Raw genomic sequence first — 24,345 nt, 5'->3', positions numbered from 1 at the left:
CTTATATTCGCGATCACAGTGCGGATGCTCCTTCTATGGACTCAGTACTAGTTGTTCGTGAATTTCCAGAAGTATTTCCTACAGATTTGTCGGGGATGCCACCCGACAGAAATATTATTTTCTGTATTGATTTGGCTCTGAGCACTCAGCCCATTTCTATTCCACCATACTGTATGGCCCCGCCGGAGTTGAAAGAACTGAAAGAGCAGTTACAAGACTTGCTTGATCAGGGATTTATTAGACCAAGTGCCTCGCCCTGGGGTGCACCAGTATTATTTGTCAAGAAGAAAGATGGCTCTATGCAGATGTGTATAGATTATCGGCAGTTGAACAAAGCCACTATCAAAAACAAATATCCGCTGCCAAGAATTGATGACTTATTTGATTAGCTTCAGGGTGCCAAGGTATTTTCGAAGATCGATATGAGTTCTGGTTACCATCAGTTGAAGATTAGGGCATCTGATGTCCCTAAAACAGCTTTTCGAACTCGGTATGGGCATTACGAATTTCTAGTGATGTCATTTGTGTTGACAAATGCCCCAACATCATTTATGGATTTGATGAATCGGGTGTTCAAGCCTTATTTGGATTCTTTTGTGGTTGTATTCATTGGATGATATCTTGATTTATCCAGCAGTTGAGAAGAGCATGAGCAGTATCTTCAAAGTGTGCTTCACACCTTGAAGAATAATCAGTTATATGCCAAGTTTTCAAAATATGAGTTTTGGTTAGACTCAGTTGCCTTTTTGGGGCATGTTGTATCGGCAGAAGGCATAAAGGTGGATCTTAAGAAGATTTAGGCTGTTGAGAATTGGACTAGACCTACTTCAGTTACAGAGATCCGGAGTTTCCTGGGTCTAGCAGGTTATTATTGTCAGTTCGTGGAAGGGTTTTCATTTATAGCAAGCCCATTGAGCAAATTGACCCAGAAAGGTATCCCATTCAGATGGTCAGACGAGTGTGAGTTGAGCTTTCAGAAGCTCAAGACCGCTTTGACTACGGCGCAGGTGTTGGTATTACCCATAGGTTCAGGATCGTATACGGTATATTGTGACGCATCTCACATTGGGCTTGGTGCAGTATTAATGCAAGATGGAAAGGTAATTGCATATGCGTCGCGGCAATTGAAAGTTCACGAGAAGAATTATCTTGTTCATGATATAGAATTGGCAGTCGTTGTTCATGCGCTGAAGATTTGGAGGCATTACCTCTACGGTGTCTCGTGTGAGGTATTTACTGATCATCATAGCCTTCAGTATCTATTCAAACAAAAGGATCTTAATTTGAGACAGAGAAGATGGTTGGAATTGTTGAAAGACTATGATATCACCATTTTGTATCACCCCGAAAAGGCCAATATGGTGGCCGATGCTTTGAGTAGAAAGGCTGTGAGTATAGGCAGTCTTGTGTATATTCCGGTTAGTGAGAGGCCATTAGCTGCAAATGTTCAGACTTTGGCTAATCAATTCGTGAGGTTAGATGTTTCAGAACCCAGTTGGGTTCTAGCTTTCACAGTCGCTCGGTCTTCTTTATATGAGTGCATCAGAGAGAGGCAGTATGATGATCCTCATTTACTTGTCCTTAAGGACACGGTGTGGCACGGTGATGCCAAACAGGTTGCTGTGGGGGAAGATGGGGTTTTGTGAATGCAGGGTCGTATTTGTGTGCCTAATGTGGATGGGCTTCGTGAATTAATTCTTGAAGAAGCACACAGTTCCAGGTATTCTATTCATCCAGGTACCGCCAAAATGTATCAAGATTTGCGGCAACATTATTGGTGGAGGAGAATTAAAAAGGATATAATTGCATATGCAGCTCGATGTCTGAATTGTCAGCAAGTTAAGTACGAGCATCATAGACCTGGTGGTTTGCTTCAGAAGTTAGAAATTCCTGAGTAGAAGTGAGAGCATATCACTATAGATTTGATTGTTGGGCTCCCACGGACTCAAAGAAAATTTGACGCAGTTTGGGTCATTGTGGACAGGTTGACCAAGTCAGCACATTTCATTCCAGTGGCAGTTAGTTACCTATTCTTCAGAAAGGTTAGCTGAAATTTACATTCGTGAGATTGTCCGCCTTCACGGGGTGCCCGTGTCTATTATTTCATATCGAGGTACACAGTTTACCTCACATTTTTGGAGGGTTGTACAGCATGAGTTAGGCACGCGGGTGGAGTTGAGTATAGCATTTCATCCATAGACAGACGGACAGACAAAGCGCACTATTTAGATATTGGAAGATATGATCCGCAGTTGTGTTATAGACTTTGAAGTTTCTTGGGATCATTTCTTGCCACTTGTGGAGTTTGCTTATAATAATAGCTAACAGTCGAGCATTCAGATGGCTCCATATGAGGCATTATACGGAAGGCAATGCCGATCGCCAGTTGGTTGGTTTGAACTGGGAGAGGCTCGGTTGTTGGGTACCGATTTGGTACAGGACGCCTTGGATAAGGTCAAGATTATTCAGGATCGACTTCGCACAGCTCAGTCTAGGCAAAAGAGTTATGCCGACCGTAAAGTTCGTGATATTGCATTCATGGTTGGAGAAATAATATTGCTTCGGGTTTCACCTATGAAAGGTGTAATGAGGTTCGGAAAGAAGGGCAAGTTGAGCCATAGGTATATCGGACACTTTGAAATTCTTGAAAGGGTGGGTGAAGTAGCCTACAAGCTTGCATTGCCACCTAGTTTATCAGCGGTTCATCCGGTGTTCCATGTGTCTATGCTCCAAAAATATCATGGTGACCAGTCCCACATTTTAGATTTCAGCTCTGTCCAATTGGACAAGGATTTGACTGATGAGGAGGAGCCGGTAGCCATTCTAGACTGGCAGATTCGTCAGTTGAGGTCAAAGAGTTACCCTTCAGTTCGAGTGTAGTGGAGAGGTCAGCCTGTTGAGGCAGCTACTTGGGAGTCCGAGTCGGACATGCAAAGTAGATATCCCCACTTGTTCGCCAGTTCAAGTACTTTTCTATGTCCGTTCGAGGACGAACGTTTGTTTTAGAGGTGGAGATTGTGATGACCCAAAGGGTCATCTTGTGAATTAAGACTCTATTCCGGGCATGTTAGCCTTAAAAACCTTATTTTTACTTATCTCGATTTGCATGCCCAGTCCGGGCTTAAATCCGGAAAGCCTTTATGTGAAAATTTATGAAGTAATAATTTTTCGGATTTAAAATTAATTTTTAGTTGACTTTGGTCAACGTTTTGAGTAAACGGACTCAGATCTATGTTCCAACATTCCCGGAAGGTCCGTAGTAAAATATGGGACTTGGGCGTATGCCGGGAATCGAATTCCGAGGTCCCTAGCTAGAGAAATGAATTTTTGATAAAAATTGTAAGACTGAAATTCTATGGATTTAAAGAAATTGATTAATGTTTGATCTCATTGGTATCGGGCCCGTATTTTGGTTCTGGAGCCCGGTATATGTTTAATATAATATATAAGTCATGTCTGTGAAATTTGGTAGAAATCGGAGTTGATTTGACGTGATTCGGACATCCGGTTGAGAAGATAGTAGTTTTGAAATGTTCTTGAGGAATTCATGAGTTTTGGTGCTAAATCCATCGTTTTAGGTGTTATTGTTGTGATTTGATCACACGAGCAAGTTTGTATGATATTTTTAGACTTGCGTGCATGTTTGGATTGGAGCCCCGAGGGCTCGGGTGAGTTTTGGATATGCTACGGAGTGATTTTAGAACTTAGAGAATTGCTGGTGTAACTGGTGTCTGTAGCAGGCCTCTGATCTCGCAATTGCGATATCAGGCTTCGCAAATGCGAAAAAAGCAGGTATGGCAATTGCGAAGTTTTTATCGTAATTGCGAAGAAAGCCTAGGCCAACAGTTCTCGCAATTGCGAAGGGGGTCTGGGGAAGGGCATGTTCGCAAATGCAAACTTCTACCCGCAGTTGCGATGGGCCAGTTGTCGCAAATGCGACATACTCTTCGCATTTGCGAAGGCAGCAGAAATGTGAAGGTTCTCGCATTTGTGATGACCCCTTCGCATTTGCGAGCTTCGCAATTGCAAAGCTCAGGTCGCAAATGCGACATCCGCAGCTGATAACTTTGGACTTAAACGGGGTTTTTCATTCATTCTTCAATTTTTCGAACCCTAAACCTCAAGAGGCGATTTTTGGGCGATTTTCACGGAAAAACATTGGAGTAAGTGTTTCTTATCCTATATTGATTATATTTCATGATTTCATACTCATTTATATCATGAATCCGTGAATTTATGGAAGAAAAATTAGATTTTTATAAATTCTTCCAAAAACGAAAATTTAAGATTTGAAGGTCCATTTGATATCGGAATTGGATAATTTTTGTATGGTTGGACTCGTCTCGGAATGGGTGTTTGGATTTCGGGAGTTTTTCCGAGATTTGAGACGTGGGTCCCACTGCCGAATATTTTAATGAATTTCGGATTTTATCTGGAAAATTAGTAAATTCATATGGAATTAATTCCTATAATTCGTATTGAGTATATTGAATTATTTGTTTATAGATTTGAAGATTTTGGAGACAAATTTAAAAGGAAAAGTTGTGGTCAAGTAATTGATTGGAATTTGCAAAGCGAGGTAAGTGTCGTGGTTAACCTTGACTTGAGGGAATAGAACCCTCAAATTATTTGTTATGTGAATTGTATGTGAACGACGTATAGGCGAGGTGGCAAGTGTCTATACCTCGTCAAATTAATTATTTTCCTGCTTACTTGAAAAATCATAAATTATTTTAAATCATGAATTAATTATTATAATAATTGTTTCTCTCCTATTCTTTGTCAAATATTAATTCTTGAATTTCTGCATTAATTGTTACATGCTATTTGAATTATGTGCCTTAATTGTTATTTGACATTTAGCATATTAAATATTAAACTGCATATTTTCTCTCTGATTTCTATAATAATTTGTTATTTGCCTTTGTTTGTTTCATAATTAAATCATAATTATTATATGTTTGTTGTCTTATAATTTTATATTAATTATTGCATTTATTGGGGAAATTTCTTCTATAAGAATTGGTAAATGAATATGTTGGAGGAGCGGGTTGCACGCCGCAACAGGATTGATTTTAATGAATATATTGGAGGGTCGGGTTGCACGCCGCAACAGAATTAATTATAATGAATATATTGGAGGATCGGGTTGCACACCGCAACAGACTTATTAAAAGTACATATTGGAGGATCGGGTTGCACGCCGCAACAGACTTATTTAAAAGTCGACATACATATATATATATTGGGGGATCGGGTTGCATGCCGCAACAGACTTGATTAAAATGAATATATTGGAGGAGCGGGTTGCATACCGCAACAGAACTGAATGTGAATATATTATGAGAGCGGGTTGCACGTTGCAACAGAATTGATGGAAATGATAATTGGTTATGACTGTTGAGTTGGCTTCAATTATTATAAACGAGTTACCTGATTTATTTCTACTATTGTTGTTGTTACTAATATTGCGTACAGGTAATGTAAGTGACCCGCCTTAGCCTCGTCACTACTTCGTCGAGGCTAGGCTCAACACTTACCAGTACATGGGGTCGGTTGTACTGATACTACACTTTGCACTTCTTGTGCAGATTTTGGAGTTGGTCCCAGCGGCGTGCCATAGACTTGCTCGGATTTCAGCTACTCAGAGGAGACTTGAGATATAACTGCACGGCGTTCGCAGTTCTGAAGTCCCCATCTACTTTACTTTAGCTTTGTGTTTGTTTCCAGACAGCTTTATTTTATTCAGACCTTTATTTATATTTATTCTAGAAGCTCGTGCACTTGTGACACCAATTCTGGGATGGTATTTAGACACTGTTGTCTTTATGGATTAATCACTATATTTCAGACCTTACTTTCGCGTTTATTTATTTGTTATTAATAAATTTAAAGATTGTTTAAAAATTGGCTAATATCATTCTAACGTTGGCTTGCCTAAAAAGTGAAATGTTAGGCGCCATCATGGTCCGGAGGTGGAAATTTCGGGTTGTGACATAAAGTCATCAACCCCTTCTACAAAATTCTCCTGCAATCCCCGCCGATTAAGATAATTCCTATTGTACATCCAAGTTCAATTTATATCCAAAAAGTTCAATTCATATCCTAAAAGTTCAACCCATACCCTAAAAGTTCAATTCATAAGAACAAATCCTAAAAACTCAATTCAATTCATATTCTAAGAGTTTAAACATAAACTAAAAGTTCAATTTATATCCTAAAAGTTCAATTCATATCCTAAAAGTTCAATTTATATCTTAAAAGTTCAATTCATATCCAAAAAGTTCAATTTACATCTTAAAAGTTTAATTCATATCAAAAAAGTTCAATTCATATCCAAAAAGTTCAACGCATACCCTAAAAGTTCAATTCACAAGAACAAATCCTAAAAACTCAATTCAATTTATATCCTAAAAGTTCAATTCATATCCAAAAAGTTCAATTTATATCCTAAAAGTTCAATTCATATCCAAAAAGTTTAATTCATATCCTAAAAGTTTAACCCATACCTTAAAAGTTCAATTCACAAGAATAAATCCTAAAAACTCAATTCAATTCATATCCTAAGAGTTTAAACATAAACAAAAAGTTCAATTCATATCCAAAAAGTTCAATTCATATCCTAAAAGTTCAACCCATACTCTAAAAGTTTATTTCACAAGAACAAATCCTAAAAATTATTTTCAATTCAAAGTAAATAATTCAATTCTAACTAAGCAATTCAAAACAATACAAACTTAAACATTCAATTTACATCATATGTAATCAATTCAATTAAAACAAGACCTAAACCCTAGATTTCAAAAAAAATGCAAAGTGTCACGACCCGAAATTCCCACCTTCGGGACCGTGATGGTGCCTCACATTTTACTTGCTAGGCAAGCCAACGTTAGAATAATATTAGCCATTTTAACATAATTTTAAACTAATTAATAACAAAGAAACAAATGCAAAAATAATGTCTGAAATAATCCATAATAATCGCGATATCTAAATACCATCCCAGAACTGGAGTCACAAGTGCACGAGCTTCTAGAATAATATAAATAAAAATCTGAATAAAATTCAAGCGGTTTGAAATATAATACACAGCTGAGATAATATAGAAGGGGACTTCAGAACTGCGAACGCTGTGCAGTTATACCTCAAATCTCCACTGGTAGCTGTATCCGGCAAATCTAATGTACGCCGCTGGGACCAACTCCAAAGTCTGCACAAGAAATGCAGAGTGCAGTATCAGTACAACCGACCCCATGTACTGGTAAGTGCCGAGCCTAACCTAGACGAAATAGTGATGAGGCTATGACAAGACACGTATGTAAACTACCTGTACAAGTATATACAAATACAAAGTAACAATAATACAAGAAATAACAATTTATAAATTGGGAGGGAACATGCGAAAGGGAAGGATATAATAATTTCAGCAGGAGGAGTGTCACTTAGCAGCCAATTAATTTATCAACAATAAAATGAGCAAATGATAATATGAAAATGGCACGGCACCACCCTTTGTGCTTTTACTCTTATTTGACACGGCATCACTCTTCGTGCTTTTACCCTCACAAATGGCACGGCAACACCCTTCGTGCTTTTACACTCACAAATGGCACGTCAACACCCTTCGTGGTTTTACACTCACAAATGGCACGGCAACATCCTTTGTGCTTTTACACTTCCTTACCATGAAAAATAATAATATAAACTCGAAAGAGTATTTAAGTGCAGAGATATACACTTATCAATCAATTCAATACCAAAATACCAACTTCACCTTCCAAAATATTCATCAATAATTAAATGAATAATAATTTCACGAATAATGATCAAATAAGCATGTGACAATTATTGCAGAAATTCAAGAATTAATATTTGACAAGGAATATGAGTGAAACAATTAATATAATAATTAATTCATGATTTAAAACGATTTATGATTTTTCAAGTAGTTATGTAAACAATTAATTTGACAACGTATAGACACTCGTCACCTTACCTATACGTCCTATACATGCATCTCACATAACAAATAATTTAAGGGTTCTATTCCCTCAAGTAAAAGTTAACCACGACACTTACCTCGCTTTGCAACCAAATTTCAAGTTTCCAATACACCCTTGCCTCGTGAATTAGTGTCTACAATCCTCAAATCTAGTCATAAACAATTCAATATATTCAATACAAATCGTAGGAATTAATTCCATGTGAATTTACTAATTTTCTGAATTAAAATCCGAAATTCATCTCAAAAATCAACAGTGGGGCCCACGTCTCGAATCTCAGAAAAACTTACGAAATCCGAACACCCATTCCGATATGAATCCAACCATACAAAAATTATCCAATTCTGACATCGGATTGGCTTTCAAATCCTCATTTTACATTTTTGGAAGCTTTTTTTAAAAATCTGATTTTTCTTCCATAAATTCACGGATTCATGATGTAAATGAGTATGGAATCATGAAATATAATCAATATAGGATAAGGAACACTTACCCCAATTTTTCTCCGTGAAAATCACCCAAATATTCACCTTACCCGAGCTCAAAATGACCAAAATGAGAAAAATATCTCAGAAGCCTTCGTTTTTAACACTGCCCAGGCATTTCCGCACCTGCGGTGCCTGGGCTCGCACCTGCGAGCTCGCATTTGCGAGAAATATCTCGCATCTGCAAAATGGCTTGCCCGGCATGTGTCTGCATCTGCGGAACTTGAGCCGCATTTGCGGCTGCGCAGATGCGCATGAAGGAGCCGCAGAAGCGATGCTTTCCGCATTTGCGATGGTTGAGCCGTAGAAGCGATACCGCACCTGCGCTCCAAAAGTCGCAGGTGCGAAACACCAGAACCAGAACTGGTAGTTTTTGCAAAAATGATCTGAAACTCACCCGAGCCCCTCGGGACCTCATCCAATTATACCAACCAGTCCCGTAACATAACACGGACTTACTCAGGGTCTCAAATCACATCAAACAACATCGAAATTACAATTCACACCTTGTTTCAAACTTTTGAGTTTCAAACTTTTTAATTTACAAAACTTGTGCCGAAATATGTTAAATGAATCCGGAATGACTTTAAATTTGGCAGACAAGTCATAAATGACATAACGGAGATATTCTAATTTCCAAAATCGGATTTCGGCTCTGATATCAAAAAGTCAACTCTGTGGTCAAACTTGGAAATCTTTAGCCTTTAAATTTCTAATTTCCGTTAAATGGTCATAACTTGAGCTAGGGACCTCCAAATTAAATTCTAGGCATACGCCCAAGTCCCAAATCATGATACGGACCTATCGGAACTATCAAAATACTGATCCGGATCTGTTTGATCAAAATATTGACCAAAGTCAACTCAATTGAGTTTTAAGGCTCTATTTTACATTTTAATCCATTTTTCACATAAAAATTTTCTGGGAAATTATACGGACTGCGCACACAAGTCGAGAAATGATAAATAGTGCTTTTCGAGGTCTTAGAACACAGAATTAATTATTAAATTTAAAGATGACCTTTTAGGTCATCGCACAAAGTTAAACAATCAATTGAAGCACTAATTAACATTAAATTTATACACAAAAGAAATAAGTTGTAATTCAAACCTAGAATTTTTAGGAGGTGGAGAAGGAGGGGCGGCAGCTGGGCAGTGGCTAGCAGCGGCGACGGCAGGGGAGTGGCGACGCGGGGCAGTGGCTACGTGGGGTGGGGAATGGGATTTGTGTGAGGGAAATAGAGAAGGAAAGGGGAAGGGTATTGAGTGTGGAGTATGAAAATTTGGAGAAGAGAGGTAAGAGAAATAAGGGGGAATCCTGTATTTCAGATCTAAAATTACAATTACCGACCAAAGTTGGTCAGTACATTAGTGTTGACCGTTTGACTATTAACCGACCAACTTTGGTCAGTTATTTTTAAACAAAAATGTTTTTTTTGTGTTTTTATTTCTTAAAATATTATAAACTATAAAAAAATTATTATAAACTATAAGCATTTATTTTATTCACATATATAATTATTATAAATAATTATAAACTATAAGAATAATCTTTATAAATAATTATATTAACTAATTACTTTTAATAAATTATAATAGCATCTATCTAAGTAAATTTTCTAAGTTATAATTAAGTATATGAGTAATTTCGCATACACAAACACACACACACACACACACTCATACACTATATTGTAATTGATGATCAATCGCATACATTACTACGTACGAAAAATTTATCAATTGATAAACCAATATTATTCTATTTTAAATATGTTTAGTCCTTAATTTGACCTATCAACTTGTTTACTTAATGCTAATAACTTCTTTCGTTTCTTTAATTTGTAATCCATATATATATATATATATATATATATATATATATATATATATATATATATATATATATATATATATATATATATATATACATACATGTCAAAGATGTTTAGTATTAATTCTTCTATATTTCATTAATTCATCACTAATAATGCATGACATAGATTAATCGAAATAGGTCGAGACGTTTTGTTTTTAATATTCATCGATATAGGTGGAAACGTTTTGTTTTTAATATTCACCGATGCATCTAAGTAAATTATAAGTCGATGAATCAATTTACAAATAGATATATTTGATGATGATAAATTATATATACTAATTAGATTATTGCTTCTTCACAAGTCTATCCCCAAAAGAACCCGAACATGTGCTCCTAGCACTTCGTATTCTTATATATATACGGCTATACACACACACACACATACACCCACACACACACATTTTGTTGTACTACTTTATATATATATATATATATATATATATATATATATAGCATGTTATAGTACATGTGTAACGATCTGACCTGTCATTTTGAGTACTACAACCCCATTTTCCTATTTACTGCTCAAATTGGGCTTTACAGTTGTTGTATGACTTGTCGGGGCAATTGGTTCGGGTCCGGTGAGGTTTTGGAATGAATTGGAATACTTAGTTCCAAGGTTTAAAGCTTAAGTTAAAATAGTGACCGGACAGCGGACCAATAGGAAAATCTCGATCAACCTGAGCCGGTACCAAAATCTGCATATTAAGTGCAGAGTGCAGCATCAGTACAACCGACCCCATGTACTGGTAAGTGTCGAGCCTAACCTCGGCGAAGTAGTGACGAGGCTAGGACAAGACACCCTCATATAACCTGAACAGTATAATCATGCTAATGGAAACAACAGTAAATTAAGAAATAACGCATAAATAATTGGAAGGAGACATACATTGGGGGAATAAAATATAAAGAGTGAGAATAATAAAAAGACAGAATTAAACCGAAAATCCTTAAACAAATTTAGCAAATAAAACAGCAAAGGAAAACTGCACGGCATCATGCTTCGTGCTTTTACTCTCAACCACACCAAATAAATAAATAGAACGGCACGGCATCACCCTTCGTGCTTTTACTCTCAACCTCACCAAATAAATAAATAGAACGGCACGGCATCACCCGTCGGGACCGTGATGGCGCCTAACATTTCACTTGCTAGGCAAGCCAACGTTAGAGAATCATTAAACCAATTCCTTATTCCCATTCAGTAATTAACAATAATTAACTAAGATGAAATATAATAAGTGTGAAATATTATAAAACCGTATTAATTACTACCCCGACTTATGTGTAAATGACCTCGAATTTAGTTCTGATGATTCCAATAGCTCTTTATGGTGATTTTAGACTTAGGAGCATGTCCAAAAAATTATTTGGAGGTTCGTAGTGGAATTAGGCTTGAAATGCCGAAAGTTGAATTTTTGGAAAGTTTGACCGGGGGGTTGACTTTTTGATATCGGGGTCAGAATCTGATTCTGAAAATTTGAATACCTCTGTTATGTCATTTATGACTTGTGTGCAAAATTTGAGGTCAATCGGACGTGAATTGATAGGTTTCGGGGTCGTTTTGTAGAAACTAGAAATTTCAAAGTTCATTAGGCTTGAATTGGGGTGTAATTCATGGTTTTAGCATTGTTTGAGGTGATTTGAGGGTTCGACTAAGTCCGTATGATATTTTAGGACTTGTCGGTATATTTGGTTGAGGTCCCGAGGGGCTCAGGTGAGTTCTGGGGGGTTAACGGATCATTTGTGGCCTTGGTGGGATTGCTGATATTTGTTGCTACATTTTTCGGATTTTCTCTTTCGCGTTCGCGAGTGGGCCCTCGCGTTCGTGAAGAGGAATTTCAAGCAGGCAGGATTTACTCCTCGCGTTCACGAAGAAGAGCTAGGTTGTGCATTGCGTTTGCGTTTGGGTATCGCGTTCGCGAAGGGAAAAATAGTGGGCATGGGTTTTTGCCTTCGCATTCGCGAAGAAGGGCTCTCTAAAGCATCGCGTTCGCGAGCAGTGTCTCGCGTTCGCGGAGAGAAAATGTTGGGCAGCACATTTTGTGCTTCGCGAACGCGAGGGACCTGCCGTGTTCGTGAAGAAGAGAGGCCTGGACAGAAGGTTTAAGTTCAAAAAAAAATTTAACGATTTGGAGCTCGGATTGAGGCAATTTTTGGATAATTTTTAGAAGAAACAATGGGATAAGTGTTCTTAACTCATTATTGGTTAAATTACCCGAATCCATGGTTGTTTTTATCATTTAATTGGTAAATTGAGTTGGAAAAGTTTAAAAACTCTCTTGGTTTAAATTGAAGATTTGAGGGTCGAGTTGTGGTCGGATTTGAGTAATTTTGGTATGTTTGGACTCATGGTTGAATGGGGGTTCGAATTTTGTGATTTTTATCGGATTCCGAGACGTGATCCCCACGGGTGATTTTTGGGGCGCAATTTTGGATTTTTGAAAAATATTAGTATTTTGATATGGAATTAATTCCTATAATTTTTGTGGGCTGAATCAAATTATTTTGACTAGATTCGAGCTATTTGAAAGTTGATATGCACATAATGGGATTTTTGGAGCATTATTTAGCTTGCTCGGCATTGGATTTGGCTTGTTCGAGGTAAGTAACTCTTCTAATCTTGGAGTTTAGGGTATGAACCCTGAATATATGTATTTCGTAAATTGTTGGGAGGTGACGCACATGCTAGGTGACGGGCGTGTGGGAGTGCACTATAGAAATTGTGACATAATTGTTTATGTGGAATTTTGTAGTTAAATAATCTTGGCATTTTCCATGCAGTTGTACGTATTAAAGAAATTGAACTGAAAAGCATATTAAAAATCATGTTGAGGCTATGTGCCAGTATTATTGGGACCCACAGATGTCATATTAATGTGAAATATTTATTTTAAATTGAAAATTCATACTCAGTCATATTTATTTCTTTGCATATCATATCTCAGTCTCTGTTGGGCTATTCTCATGACATTGTGAGCCCATGAGAGAGAGACTGGAGAGATTGATGACTGAGGGAGGCCGAGGGCCTGATTGTGAGGATATTTTTGGGATCGGGCTGCACGCCACAACAGACCATGTTGGCTTTATATATATTATACTATTGCACGTGAGTTGGCCGTGCGGATCTATATATTATACTATTATACGTGAGTTGGCCGTACAGCACGTGAGTTGGCCGTGCGGATCCAGATATTATTATAGCACGTGAGTTGGCCGTGCAGATCAAGATATTATTATAGCACGTGAGTTGTCCGTACAGCACGTGAGTTGGCCGTGCGGATCCAGATATTTATATTATGGCACGTGAGTTATCCGTGCAGCACATGAGTTGTCCGTGCTTATAGCGCTTGGGCTGTAGGAGTCCCTCATGAGTCTGTACATCCCCAGTGAGCGCAGTCCACTATAAACAGGGATCGGGTTGTACGCCGCAGCAGGTATTTTATAGCGCTGAGTGATTGAGTGTGCTGAGCACAGTGAGAGAGAATGCGAGACAATGAGATTGAGTACTCTGAGAGAGTGTGAGTACATGAGTGCAATCTCTGAGATATATTGCATTGAAATGAACACATGACATATATGCATAGAGATGTGTTTTTCCTCATGCTGTACGGTATCACATTATTCATGATTTCTTACACATGTTGACAAATAGGCATAGTGATGCATTTGTTTTACACTGGTTATCTGGAAAGAAAATGAGATATTTTATTTATTATTGAAAAGATTTTGGAAAAATTTCTGTTTTCAAACTTATTCACATTTTTGGTAACTTTGGCAAACGATTTGGATTTTCACTGATGTACTTGAAAAGAAGAACTACTATTTCTGAAATCATGATGTGACTGAGCATTTATCTCTGAGTCACTTCTGGTATTATTTGCTTTATGTCGTTATTAATTGTTGTGGATTAGTGGTTTTGGACCCGACCTTGGTAGAAGCTCGTCACTACTTTCAACATAAGGCTAGGTTTGTTACTTACTCAGTACATGGGGTCGGTTGTACTGATACTAGACTTCTGCACATTGCGTGCAGATGTTGGCTGTTGTTGTTGTTGTGCTCGATGGTTGCGAGATTTGAAGATGTACCTGCGTTCCTGTTATAGTTGCCTCTTGTTCAGGGTAGCCTTAGATTTATAAAAGCTCTGTTTATGTATTATTCAAATAGACTATGTATTTATTTTATTTCTGCTTTGTACACTCTATTCTTAGAAGCTCATGATTTGTACTACCAGTTCTTGGGGAGATATATTGGTTTTAGATATTTTCTTTTAATTAATTTCATTGGAATTGGATTGTTGGAAATTGGCTTACCTAACGGGTTGGGTTAGGTGTTATCACGACTAGTGGGATTTTGGGTCGTAACAACATGTTAGTGTATTCATTATTTGTATTACAAAATAAAGTGTTAACGGATTACATTTATATTATTTAGATAGTAAATATTAATGTGATTCAAATTAAAAGTTTGACTATGTTTAACATATTAACTCGTTTACTTAATGCTAATAACTTCTTTCGTTTCTTTTATTTGTATTACAAAATAAAGTGTTAACGGATTACATTTATATTATTTAGATAGTAAATATTAATGTGATTCAAATTAAAAGTTTGACTATGTTTAACATATTAACTCGTTTACTTAATGCTAATAACTTCTTTCGTTTCTTTAATTTGTAATCCATATATATATATATATATATATATATATATATATATATATGTCAAAGATGTTTAGTATTAATTCTTCTATATTTTATTAATTCATCACTAATAATGCATGACATAGATTAATAGAAATAGGTCGAGACGGTTTGTTTTTAATATTCATCGATGTAGGTGAAAACGTTTTGTTTTTAATATCCATCAATGCATCTAAGTAAGTTATAAGTCGATGAATCAATTTACAAATAGATATATTTGACGGTGACCAATTATATATACTAATTAGATTATTGCTTCTTCACAAGTCTATCCCCAAAAGAACCCGACCATGTGATCCTAGCGCTTCGTGTTCTTATATATACACGACTATATATATATATATATATATATACACACACACACACACTTCATTGTACTACTTTAACTATATATAGCTTGTTATAGTATATGTTAGTGTATTCATTATTTGTATTACAAAATAAAGTGTTAACGGATTACATTTATATTATTTAGATAGTAAATATTAAAGTAATTCAAAAGTTTGACCATGTTTGACCTAATAACCGACCAACTTTGGTCGGTTATTTTTCAGGAAATAAAATCTACCGACCAAAGTTGGTCGGTAAATGCTTCCCCTGCAATAACCGACCAACTTTGGTCGGTAATATTAAATATAAATTTCTTAAAATTTATATTTAAATAATAATATAATTATTAAAATTTAAAAAATTGGATCCACATTACCCACCAAAGTTGGTCGGTAATCAAAAAGTTACTTTGACTAAGCAAGTCTGAATACTTCGGTCAACTTTTTGACCATTATACTGACCAACTTTGGTCGGTATTTAATTTTAAAAAAATGTAAAATAATTTTTTGTTGTTTCCGTCCGTGTTGGACGATTTTTTGGTCGCTTTTTTTTTACTGACCAATATTGACCGATATGGGCTTGGTCAGTTTTTCCCTAATTTCTAGTAGTGTATTGCATGCATTTCGAGTCATTACTCGAGTATTTTGTGATATTTAGATCCCGGTAATCTGATATTTCAAGTAATATTTAGTCTACATTAACCATGCCTCGATCTCTTCTTCTTTTTTTTTACAATTGAAACTCGATATACTATTTCTCAATGTTTCTTTTTTCTATCGTTGAACCAATGGAAAAAGAAATTGAACTCCAAATATTTAAGATAAAAAATATTCCAAATGTTTTACTAATTTCAAAATTGTAAAATGACAAGGTTTGTAATAAATAAAATAACTAAGGATTGTTTTGTTACAAACTTACAAGGATCTAATTAATATGAGATTATTTCATAGATTAGTTGATCCAAGTAGAAATAAAGTAGGACACAAATTTGATAAGTATCCTAGTCAGGTATTACCACTTTCACAGTCATCATCATCTCTATTTAAATTCAAAGATATTGTATCTTTATCAAAATCAAACCATAATCAATACCTCGTACTATAAAGGGATCCCAAATTTCATCGTTGGATTTTAGAAAGTTGATTTTTATACAGCCTTTTTCCCTGTTTCGATGGCAGATTCCTCACACCCACAAGATGCTCTTTTCCTTGGCTTTGACAGTTCTACTCAGTAAGTACCTACTCAGTAATCATCAATTATGTTATTTTGTAATTTTCTTGACTGATTTTTATATTCACAAAATCTTTGATAGTCCTATTGATTGATCCCGTAGTAGTGGTTATTTTTTCCTTTCAATTTGGCATATTGAATATTCTTTCTTGATTCGTTCAGTTTGCTCAATTTTGGTTAATTCTCTTAGGTTTCTGAATTTTCTTGTAATGGCATGAGTTTATTATTAACTGGGTTTTTGGGATTTCATGAAAAATTATTTATTTGGGGCATGTATGATTCTTTAACCTTTTTTTTTTTTTTTTTGTATGTGTGGATTATCAGGTCACTGAAGGCTACTGTGCTCGATGCCAACCTGAGTATTGTGGCTGCAGAATTAATTAATTTCGATTCTGAATTATCACATTACAAAACTGAAGGTGGTGTTTATCGTGACCCATTAGTAAATGGCAGAATTGTTTCACCCACATTGATGTGGGTAGAAGCATTTGAATTGATCCTCCAGAGACTAAAAAAATCGTCAAAATTGGATTTTGGTAAGATTGCTGCTGTTTCAGGTAGTGGACAGCAGCATGGTAGTGTGTATTGGAAAAAAGGGAGTGCCGCGATTTTGTCATCTCTAGATTCTAAGAAATCATTGGTTGAGCAACTCAATGATGTTTTTTCGACGAAGGAATCTCCAATATGGATGGACAGCAGCACGACGGAACAATGTAAGGTGATTGAGGAAGCTGTTGGAGGGGCAATGGAGTTGTCTAGACTTACTGGTTCTCGTGCATACGAGAGATTTACGGGTCCACAGATACGTCGATTGTTTGAGACACAACAAGAGGTTTATCATAATACTGAGAGAATCTCCCTTGTTAGCTCGTTTATGGCATCTTTGCTTATTGGAGGATATGCCAGCATTGATCACACTGATGGTGCAGGGATGAACTTGATGGATATTAAGCAGAGAGCGTGGTCCGAAATCGTTTTGAAGGTATTCTGGTTTGTAATAAGAACTACTGAGTAGCTCTAAATAAATCTAATCTTTTTGTGATATCTTTTCGAATTTTTATCTTTTTAAAAGTAATGTTAGAAAAATGGGATCATTCTGAGGATCAAACTCGGGACCTCTAGCACCCAAAGCCAGTATCATAGCACTAGACAGAATGCTAATCCTGTTCTATTTAGTATTTTATTTACTAGTTCTTGATCTATTTTATGTATTAGTGAAGATATAAGTGCTTTTTATTTTAAGCATTTTTAGGTTTTGGGTGAATTTTTAATGTTGTAGTTTGGTTAATTTGAGCTTTTCATGGTTCTCCAGGCCACAGCTCCTGGTTTGGAGGAAAAGCTTGGAAAATTAGCTCCTGCACACGCTGTTGCTGGACCTATAGCTTCCTATTTTGTGGAGAGGTAGATCATATATGTGTTCCTTTCTTTAAACTCAGTTTCATCAGAAGAAATTTAAAACTTTTTTTTCCCACTCTGGCCTATACTCTTGAGCTAAATCAGTGGGTGTTCATCAGAGGATTCACGTTAAAAAACTTTGTGTCCATAGATAGGAAGTCACTGGTGATGACCAAATTGATATTCAGATTTCCTCAATGGAGATTACAAATGATTACAAGTTTTCACTAGTTTACGAAATGCATAGCTGGTTTCACAATAAGTTGCACCAAAACATTTTCGATCTTTTTTAGGTGTTAGTATAGCTACTTTTGCTTATATTTGCTATCTGAGAGTTAAATCTTCCATATACCTACTTTCAGGTATCACTTCAACAAAGACTGCTTGATCATTCAATGGTCTGGAGATAATCCCAACAGCTTGGCAGGTGAGAGGATTTTTGCTCAAGATTCTATGTGTATCTTCTGTTAGGATTTCTCTCTATCTTCTTGCTTGCTATGTGGTCCTTGTTTAAGGATATTCACTTGTATATTTTTCTGCAAAAGCAGCATACGACCAGATGGTTTTGATTCTCATCTCTGTATATGACAAACTTATGAAGGCCCAGTACAATAATATTTTCATGCCCAATTCAACATCCTAACTTTTCTCTGTCAAAGTTGATGGGGATGGGACTGAGTCTTGTGTTACTGAAGTATGGTCATAAAATAGAATGCTCTGATGTATTAGAATTAAGACCTGACCATCAGCTAGTTTTTAGGCTTCATATATTGTTCAATTATCTTAGAACTTATGCTGTAATCTCATAAAAATCCACTCACAAGTGGGTTTTGATGTAGATAAAATTGATAACCTTGAGACATAATTTCGCATATGAGTATGTCCAAAAATTGGCGTACTTATCTGTTTTAGAACTAAATCTTTTTATTGTGATTTGCCATTCTGCCTTTTCGCAATAATGGTTTTCATGTGTTTACCTAATGGTTATATTAGCTCATAGTTCACTATGTCCTGATTACTTGGCTTTCTGATGTTTAGGGTTGACATTAAATACTCCTGGAGATCTGGCAATTAGTCTTGGCACTAGTGATACAGTAAGTTGGTTTTCTTTTCCATTTGTTTTTGTTGTTATTAGTGTTGCACTTTTACTTTAACCCCTTTAAAAGGGGTGCACTGCGTTTTTTTTTTCTTTATGTTATGATAGTTCACTTTTTTTATAATTATGATGCAAATAGACCAACAAAATAAGCTAATCACAAATTGCCAAACGAAGGCATGAAAGCAAAACAATGCTGGCGACACTAGACTTAATCATACGTTCTTCTAGCTAATGGACTAAAATCATGACCTATGTATATTGTCCTTCTGTCATAACACCCTGGACTTACTGCTTCTTGAGATGAGGGAGATCTGGACTTATACGAGGATTCATTTAAGCTTGTTGAACACATGATCAAGCTGAAAAAACTTGCTTGCTTCAAGAAACGGAATAGTCAATCCTGTTAGTGTTGACTTTCTTCTGCTGAGAAGAGGGAAAAGAGAAGAAATGAAGTGTGGATTCCAAATATTACAGCCAGTAGTTCTGTAACATGATACTGAGAATTTATTTTATCAACAATTTCAGTTAAATATGCCTGTCCATTATGCGTTTTTGTTTTTATTTTAAAGGTTTTTGGAATAACTAAGGATCACAATCCAAGCTTGGAAGGGCATGTTTTCCCTAATCCCGTGGATACTGAAAGCTACATGGTAATGTTGTGCTACAAGAATGGTTCACTAGCTCGTGAAGGTAAAAAATTGATGTCAGCGGATAGTGGAAAAGGTTTTAATACCTACAGTTGATTTTATTGAGTATGAACCATATCCTTGACAGATATACGCAACCGTTATGCTGAAAAATCTTGGGATGTTTTCAACAAATATCTGCAGCAAACGCCTCCACTAAACGGTTAGTAAAGCAATAATGCACCTATATACTATTTTTTTCTATCTTTTTTCTTTCTTGGATTTGAAATGATTCTGATTTCAAATGCAGGTGGTAGATTAGGCTTTTACTATAAGGATTTTGAGATACTGCCACCCCTCCCAGGTAAGTTCTTTTGGTATTTGATATTCTTGTTTTTATCTAAGTTGAGAATGAGGTACTTGTCATACTGGCATTTCTCCAAAAGTTGTATTCGAAAAAACTTGGGGTCTCTCTATTTATCACTGGTTTGATAGTTCTACATTTGATTGAGGGTGAGAAGTTGAATACTTTGGCTGGCATCTCTACTCTCTATCTGGTGCCAGCAAAGGGGGAGGGGGCTTTATTCTTGGCCTTCAAACATTAACCTCTTTAAAGCTTGAGTTGCAGAGAGACCATAAAAAGTTCTTAAAAATTAGAGTTCGAACATGCTTAGGACGATGCAGGAAGCTGAGAAATAAATACCTTGATCAAAGCCGAAACTGGAGTGAATGTATGTATATAAACTTATCTATATTTGTGTGTGTGGGAATTAACCAGTTTCACATATACAGTTTAGGTCTATCACTCTATCTCTGATAAATGAGTTTCTAGATTTAAAATTGAAAAGCAAACAGCCTTTTTATGCGTCTAAAGAGAATATATTCTCAAAATATCATGTGGACATCCTCAGTTTGTGGGGGTAGAATTTGACCTTGAACATTTGATCTTTATATGTGTGTGTGTCTCAAGTGCTCATGATCTTGCTACTTATTTTCATCAAAATTTATTTGCTGGCAATTCTTAAGAAATAACTGGTTCATGCAGTTGGTTTCCACCGCTATATCCTTGAGAACTTCACGGGAGATTCTCTTGATGGAATAAAAGAGCATGAAGTGCAAGAATTTGATCCCCCTTCTGAGGTTAGACTTAAAATAGTTCTCATGTGAAGATACTTGCACGTTTTGTGCATAGATATCAAGTGGACGTGCAAGAAGAGGTAATTTACATTTATGAATCACATATTTATCTGCAGGTTCGAGCCATAGTAGAGGGACAGTTTCTTTCTAAGCGAGCTCATACTGAAAGATTCGGAATGCCTTCTCCTCCAAAGCGAATAATTGCAACAGGAGGTGCTTCTGCAAATAGTTCCATTCTAAGCTTGATAGCTTCCATCTTTGGATGTGATGTTTACACAGTTCAACAACCAGGTTAGTTAATCTCCTTGTTGTTTTTTTTCACCTAACTACCTCAGAGTTCTACTGCTCGTGTAGCGGTCGCTGTCCCTATCTAAGAATAATATAACTACTGCTGCAATGACTTAATCAAGAATGACATGCGATGAATTCTCATCACCTCCTAACCTTGTTGACTGCTGACTAATTTAAACCCTGAGCTGATTTGCAGACTCAGCTTCCCTTGGTGCTGCTTTGAGGGCTGCTCATGGTTGGTTGTGCAACAAGAAGGGTAACTTTGTGCCAATTTCATCCATGTACATGGACAATATGGACAAGACATCACTTAACTGCAAGCTCGCGGCAACAGCAGGAGACCAAAAGCTTGTCGCCAAGTACGCTATGTTGATGAAGAAGAGAATTGAGATTGAGAATCGCCTTGTTGAAAAGCTGGGGCGTTTGTGATCTTGAGAGTTACCAAAATAGCAGGCTCCAATAAATTGTCAGATTATTTGACTCTTTCTTTATCCTTGAGTAGGACTTGCTTTTAATACATTCTTTTTCATCTTTCAGTTAAAGAATAAGCCATTCGACAAGGCTATCAGATGATAGAATATCTGAATTCATGATGATTTGCGCCTAAGTTTTTCTAGTGATGGCATATAACTTATTACTAAAAGAATAATAAGATAGGTCGTCTAAAATTAATTAATGACATTGCAATTCTTGAGGGAGAATTGCATTGCTTGCATCCCCTTTCTATAATTGTCGTTGAACTGAACTGTTTTTATGCATGATCTGAAAGAGGTTCTCAAATGCGATGAGCCATTTTCAAAGAACTCTTGTCAGCGAGGTGGGTTCGATGTTTTTTTCTCATTTTTAATACATACACCCCAAAACTTATTCCTTCCCATTCTCATTTTCTCCTCTGAACTCGGCCCCTTCAAAAGTTGGGAGCTAGCTGTCTATGTAAGTAGCTTGTGAAAATCGAGAAGGAATAGTAGAGCACGAGTTGCTTCACAATCTTTTTTGAGAATTAATTAGAATATGAGAAATATACAATCCTCCTATTTATAGTGTTGGTTTAGTCTTTTAATACAGTGTTGTTTACAGTAACGTTGTTAACACATGCAAGCTTATTTGATTTAGAAATACGGGTGTCTAAATATGAGTAATATCGCTATTCATTCAGTATATACGCAAACATTTACTTTTTGCATTTACAAAGTACGTTTTTTTTTCTTTTCATGTTTTCCTGCTCTTAATTTGACATTATTCATAACAACCTTTTAAAAAGAAGCATGGGGTCATTTCTGAAGCACACTTTGTTAGTTAGTAATAACCTTCACCTTTCTCAGTACACTGTCAAATCGAAAACCCTTAACACATGGGACGTATATCGCATGCTACTAACAACCAAATACATCTCCAAGCTTTAATGCAGGGTCTAAAGATTGCAAGGAACACCAATTGCTGCCACTTGAGATAGCAATAAATTCATCTAAGGTAATTAAATGGCTTTTAAGTAAAAATGATTATTATATTTGAATGCAGGCAACTGATGCAAAGCATGGGCAATTTGAAAATCAGATACATCTTTAGGGAACAGAATAGAATTGCAGATTTACTGACCAAGATTAGTTCCTCCAATGTTTGCAATTGAATCTGTTTAGACAGACATTTTAGAAACTATATAAGTATGAAAAGCAAACGTTTCCATGTAATAATAACCCGTTTGGAACTACTACTTTACAGGGAACGCTAATGCCATATATATATAAATACTTTATATAAATACTGTAATACTTTATATATATATATATATATATATATATATATATATATATATATATATATATATATATATATTTGTTTATTTTTAACCAAAAAATATATAAATTAGTGTGTCATACTTTCTAAAGAATCTTAAAGTCAAATTTCTTGTCTTCCTAAAATGCTTGTAAATTTTACTAAATAGTTTGAGCAGATATATATATCTTTTGATCATACAAAATCTAAAAAATGTTAATTGTATTATTCCAACTTATCCAATTTATGTATCTCTTGTTTAGCCAAAAGAATTATGAATACTTTAGATATATTAGATTTAATATAATCTAGGAACAATAAATTCTTATTGACAAGTATATTCTATTGAAGTATTTCCCTCAATTGTTAAATTGCCACAAAATTGTTTTATTGGTGCAGTTGGCACCCATGGTCAATGTCATTGCCTTTTGCTTTGGTTCGAATCCTCAATGAGAGCACATAACATATTAAGCTCTTCTTTTCTTGTCTTTTTTTTTTTCTAGTTCACTTTTTTGTCCTTTCGTTTTATTTTTCCTTTTTCTTTCTCCGTTAGAGATTTGTCTTTGTTTTCATCCACTATAAATTTGTTTCACTATAAGCAATTTATGTGACTAAGATTTAAGTTAAATGATGAGACTTGCTCAAATATTTTTATTACAATCAAATTATTGCTTAATCCTGATTCCTATTTAGTTTTTTGGGTTTCTTAGAAACCATATAAAAATTGCCCGAAAAAAAAAAAAGAAAAAAGGTATTTTGACTATTTGTCTTTTTTTTTTTATTTCCCAATTAAAATGCTTATCCATTATGTGATTATTGAAAATTCATTTATATATTTATTTTTATCATGGATGGTCTACCAAATGGACTGGGACTTATGATTCTGTGTAAATAAAGATTCCACAGTTGATCAATTTTATTTTTTTTTTTTTGGGGGGGGGGGGGGGGAAGTTAATTATCAGGACACCTTACCTTCCAAAATTAACTCTGCTTTACATAAGAACCGTGTTCTCTATGTCTTTATTAGATTCCCTAGTATTAGCACGCGCGGACACTAATCATGTCAAATATTTAAGTTATTTGGATTATATATAAATAATCTTAAAATTTAAACTTACTTAGTAAATATAGATAATCATTGAATATTAATAATAAACACTACATGAAAAAAATTAATAATTTCTTCTATTTTTTCTTTTTTGATACCATTCTCGCCGGTGTCATTGGATTCTAAAAATATCAAAAAGCAAAATAATAACTCATATTTATGGCAAAACAATCAAATGTTAGACTATGAATGACTCTTTGGATACGACTTGACTCTTTTACTATTACTTGAACTCTTATTTTGTGTGTTGATATCTCTTAAAAATTATTTCTTTTTTAAAATTTC

At 35.6% G+C, this 24,345-nt stretch overlaps 1 protein-coding gene across 1 annotated transcript; it reads left to right on the top strand.

Moving 5' to 3' along the window:
* The first annotated feature begins 16,398 nt into the window (after positions 1-16,398).
* On the top strand, positions 16,399-21,851 carry LOC104119068 (xylulose kinase 2). The gene is made up of 11 exons (XM_009630476.4): positions 16,399-16,631; positions 16,956-17,613; positions 17,944-18,032; positions 18,389-18,453; positions 19,065-19,120; positions 19,695-19,815; positions 19,900-19,974; positions 20,062-20,115; positions 20,797-20,891; positions 21,005-21,179; positions 21,376-21,851. Exons 1-11 carry the CDS (start codon positions 16,573-16,575, stop codon positions 21,606-21,608), a joined length of 1,680 nt encoding a protein of 559 aa, XP_009628771.1. The 5' UTR covers positions 16,399-16,572; the 3' UTR covers positions 21,609-21,851.
* Positions 21,852-24,345: the final 2,494 nt, after the last annotated feature.

The sequence above is a fragment of the Nicotiana tomentosiformis genome, chromosome 4 (genome assembly GCF_000390325.3).
Source record: "Nicotiana tomentosiformis chromosome 4, ASM39032v3, whole genome shotgun sequence".
Taxonomy (NCBI): domain Eukaryota; kingdom Viridiplantae; phylum Streptophyta; class Magnoliopsida; order Solanales; family Solanaceae; genus Nicotiana; species Nicotiana tomentosiformis.
The sequence above is the reverse complement of the archived record's forward strand: the minus strand, read 5'-3'. Positions and strand labels throughout refer to the sequence as shown.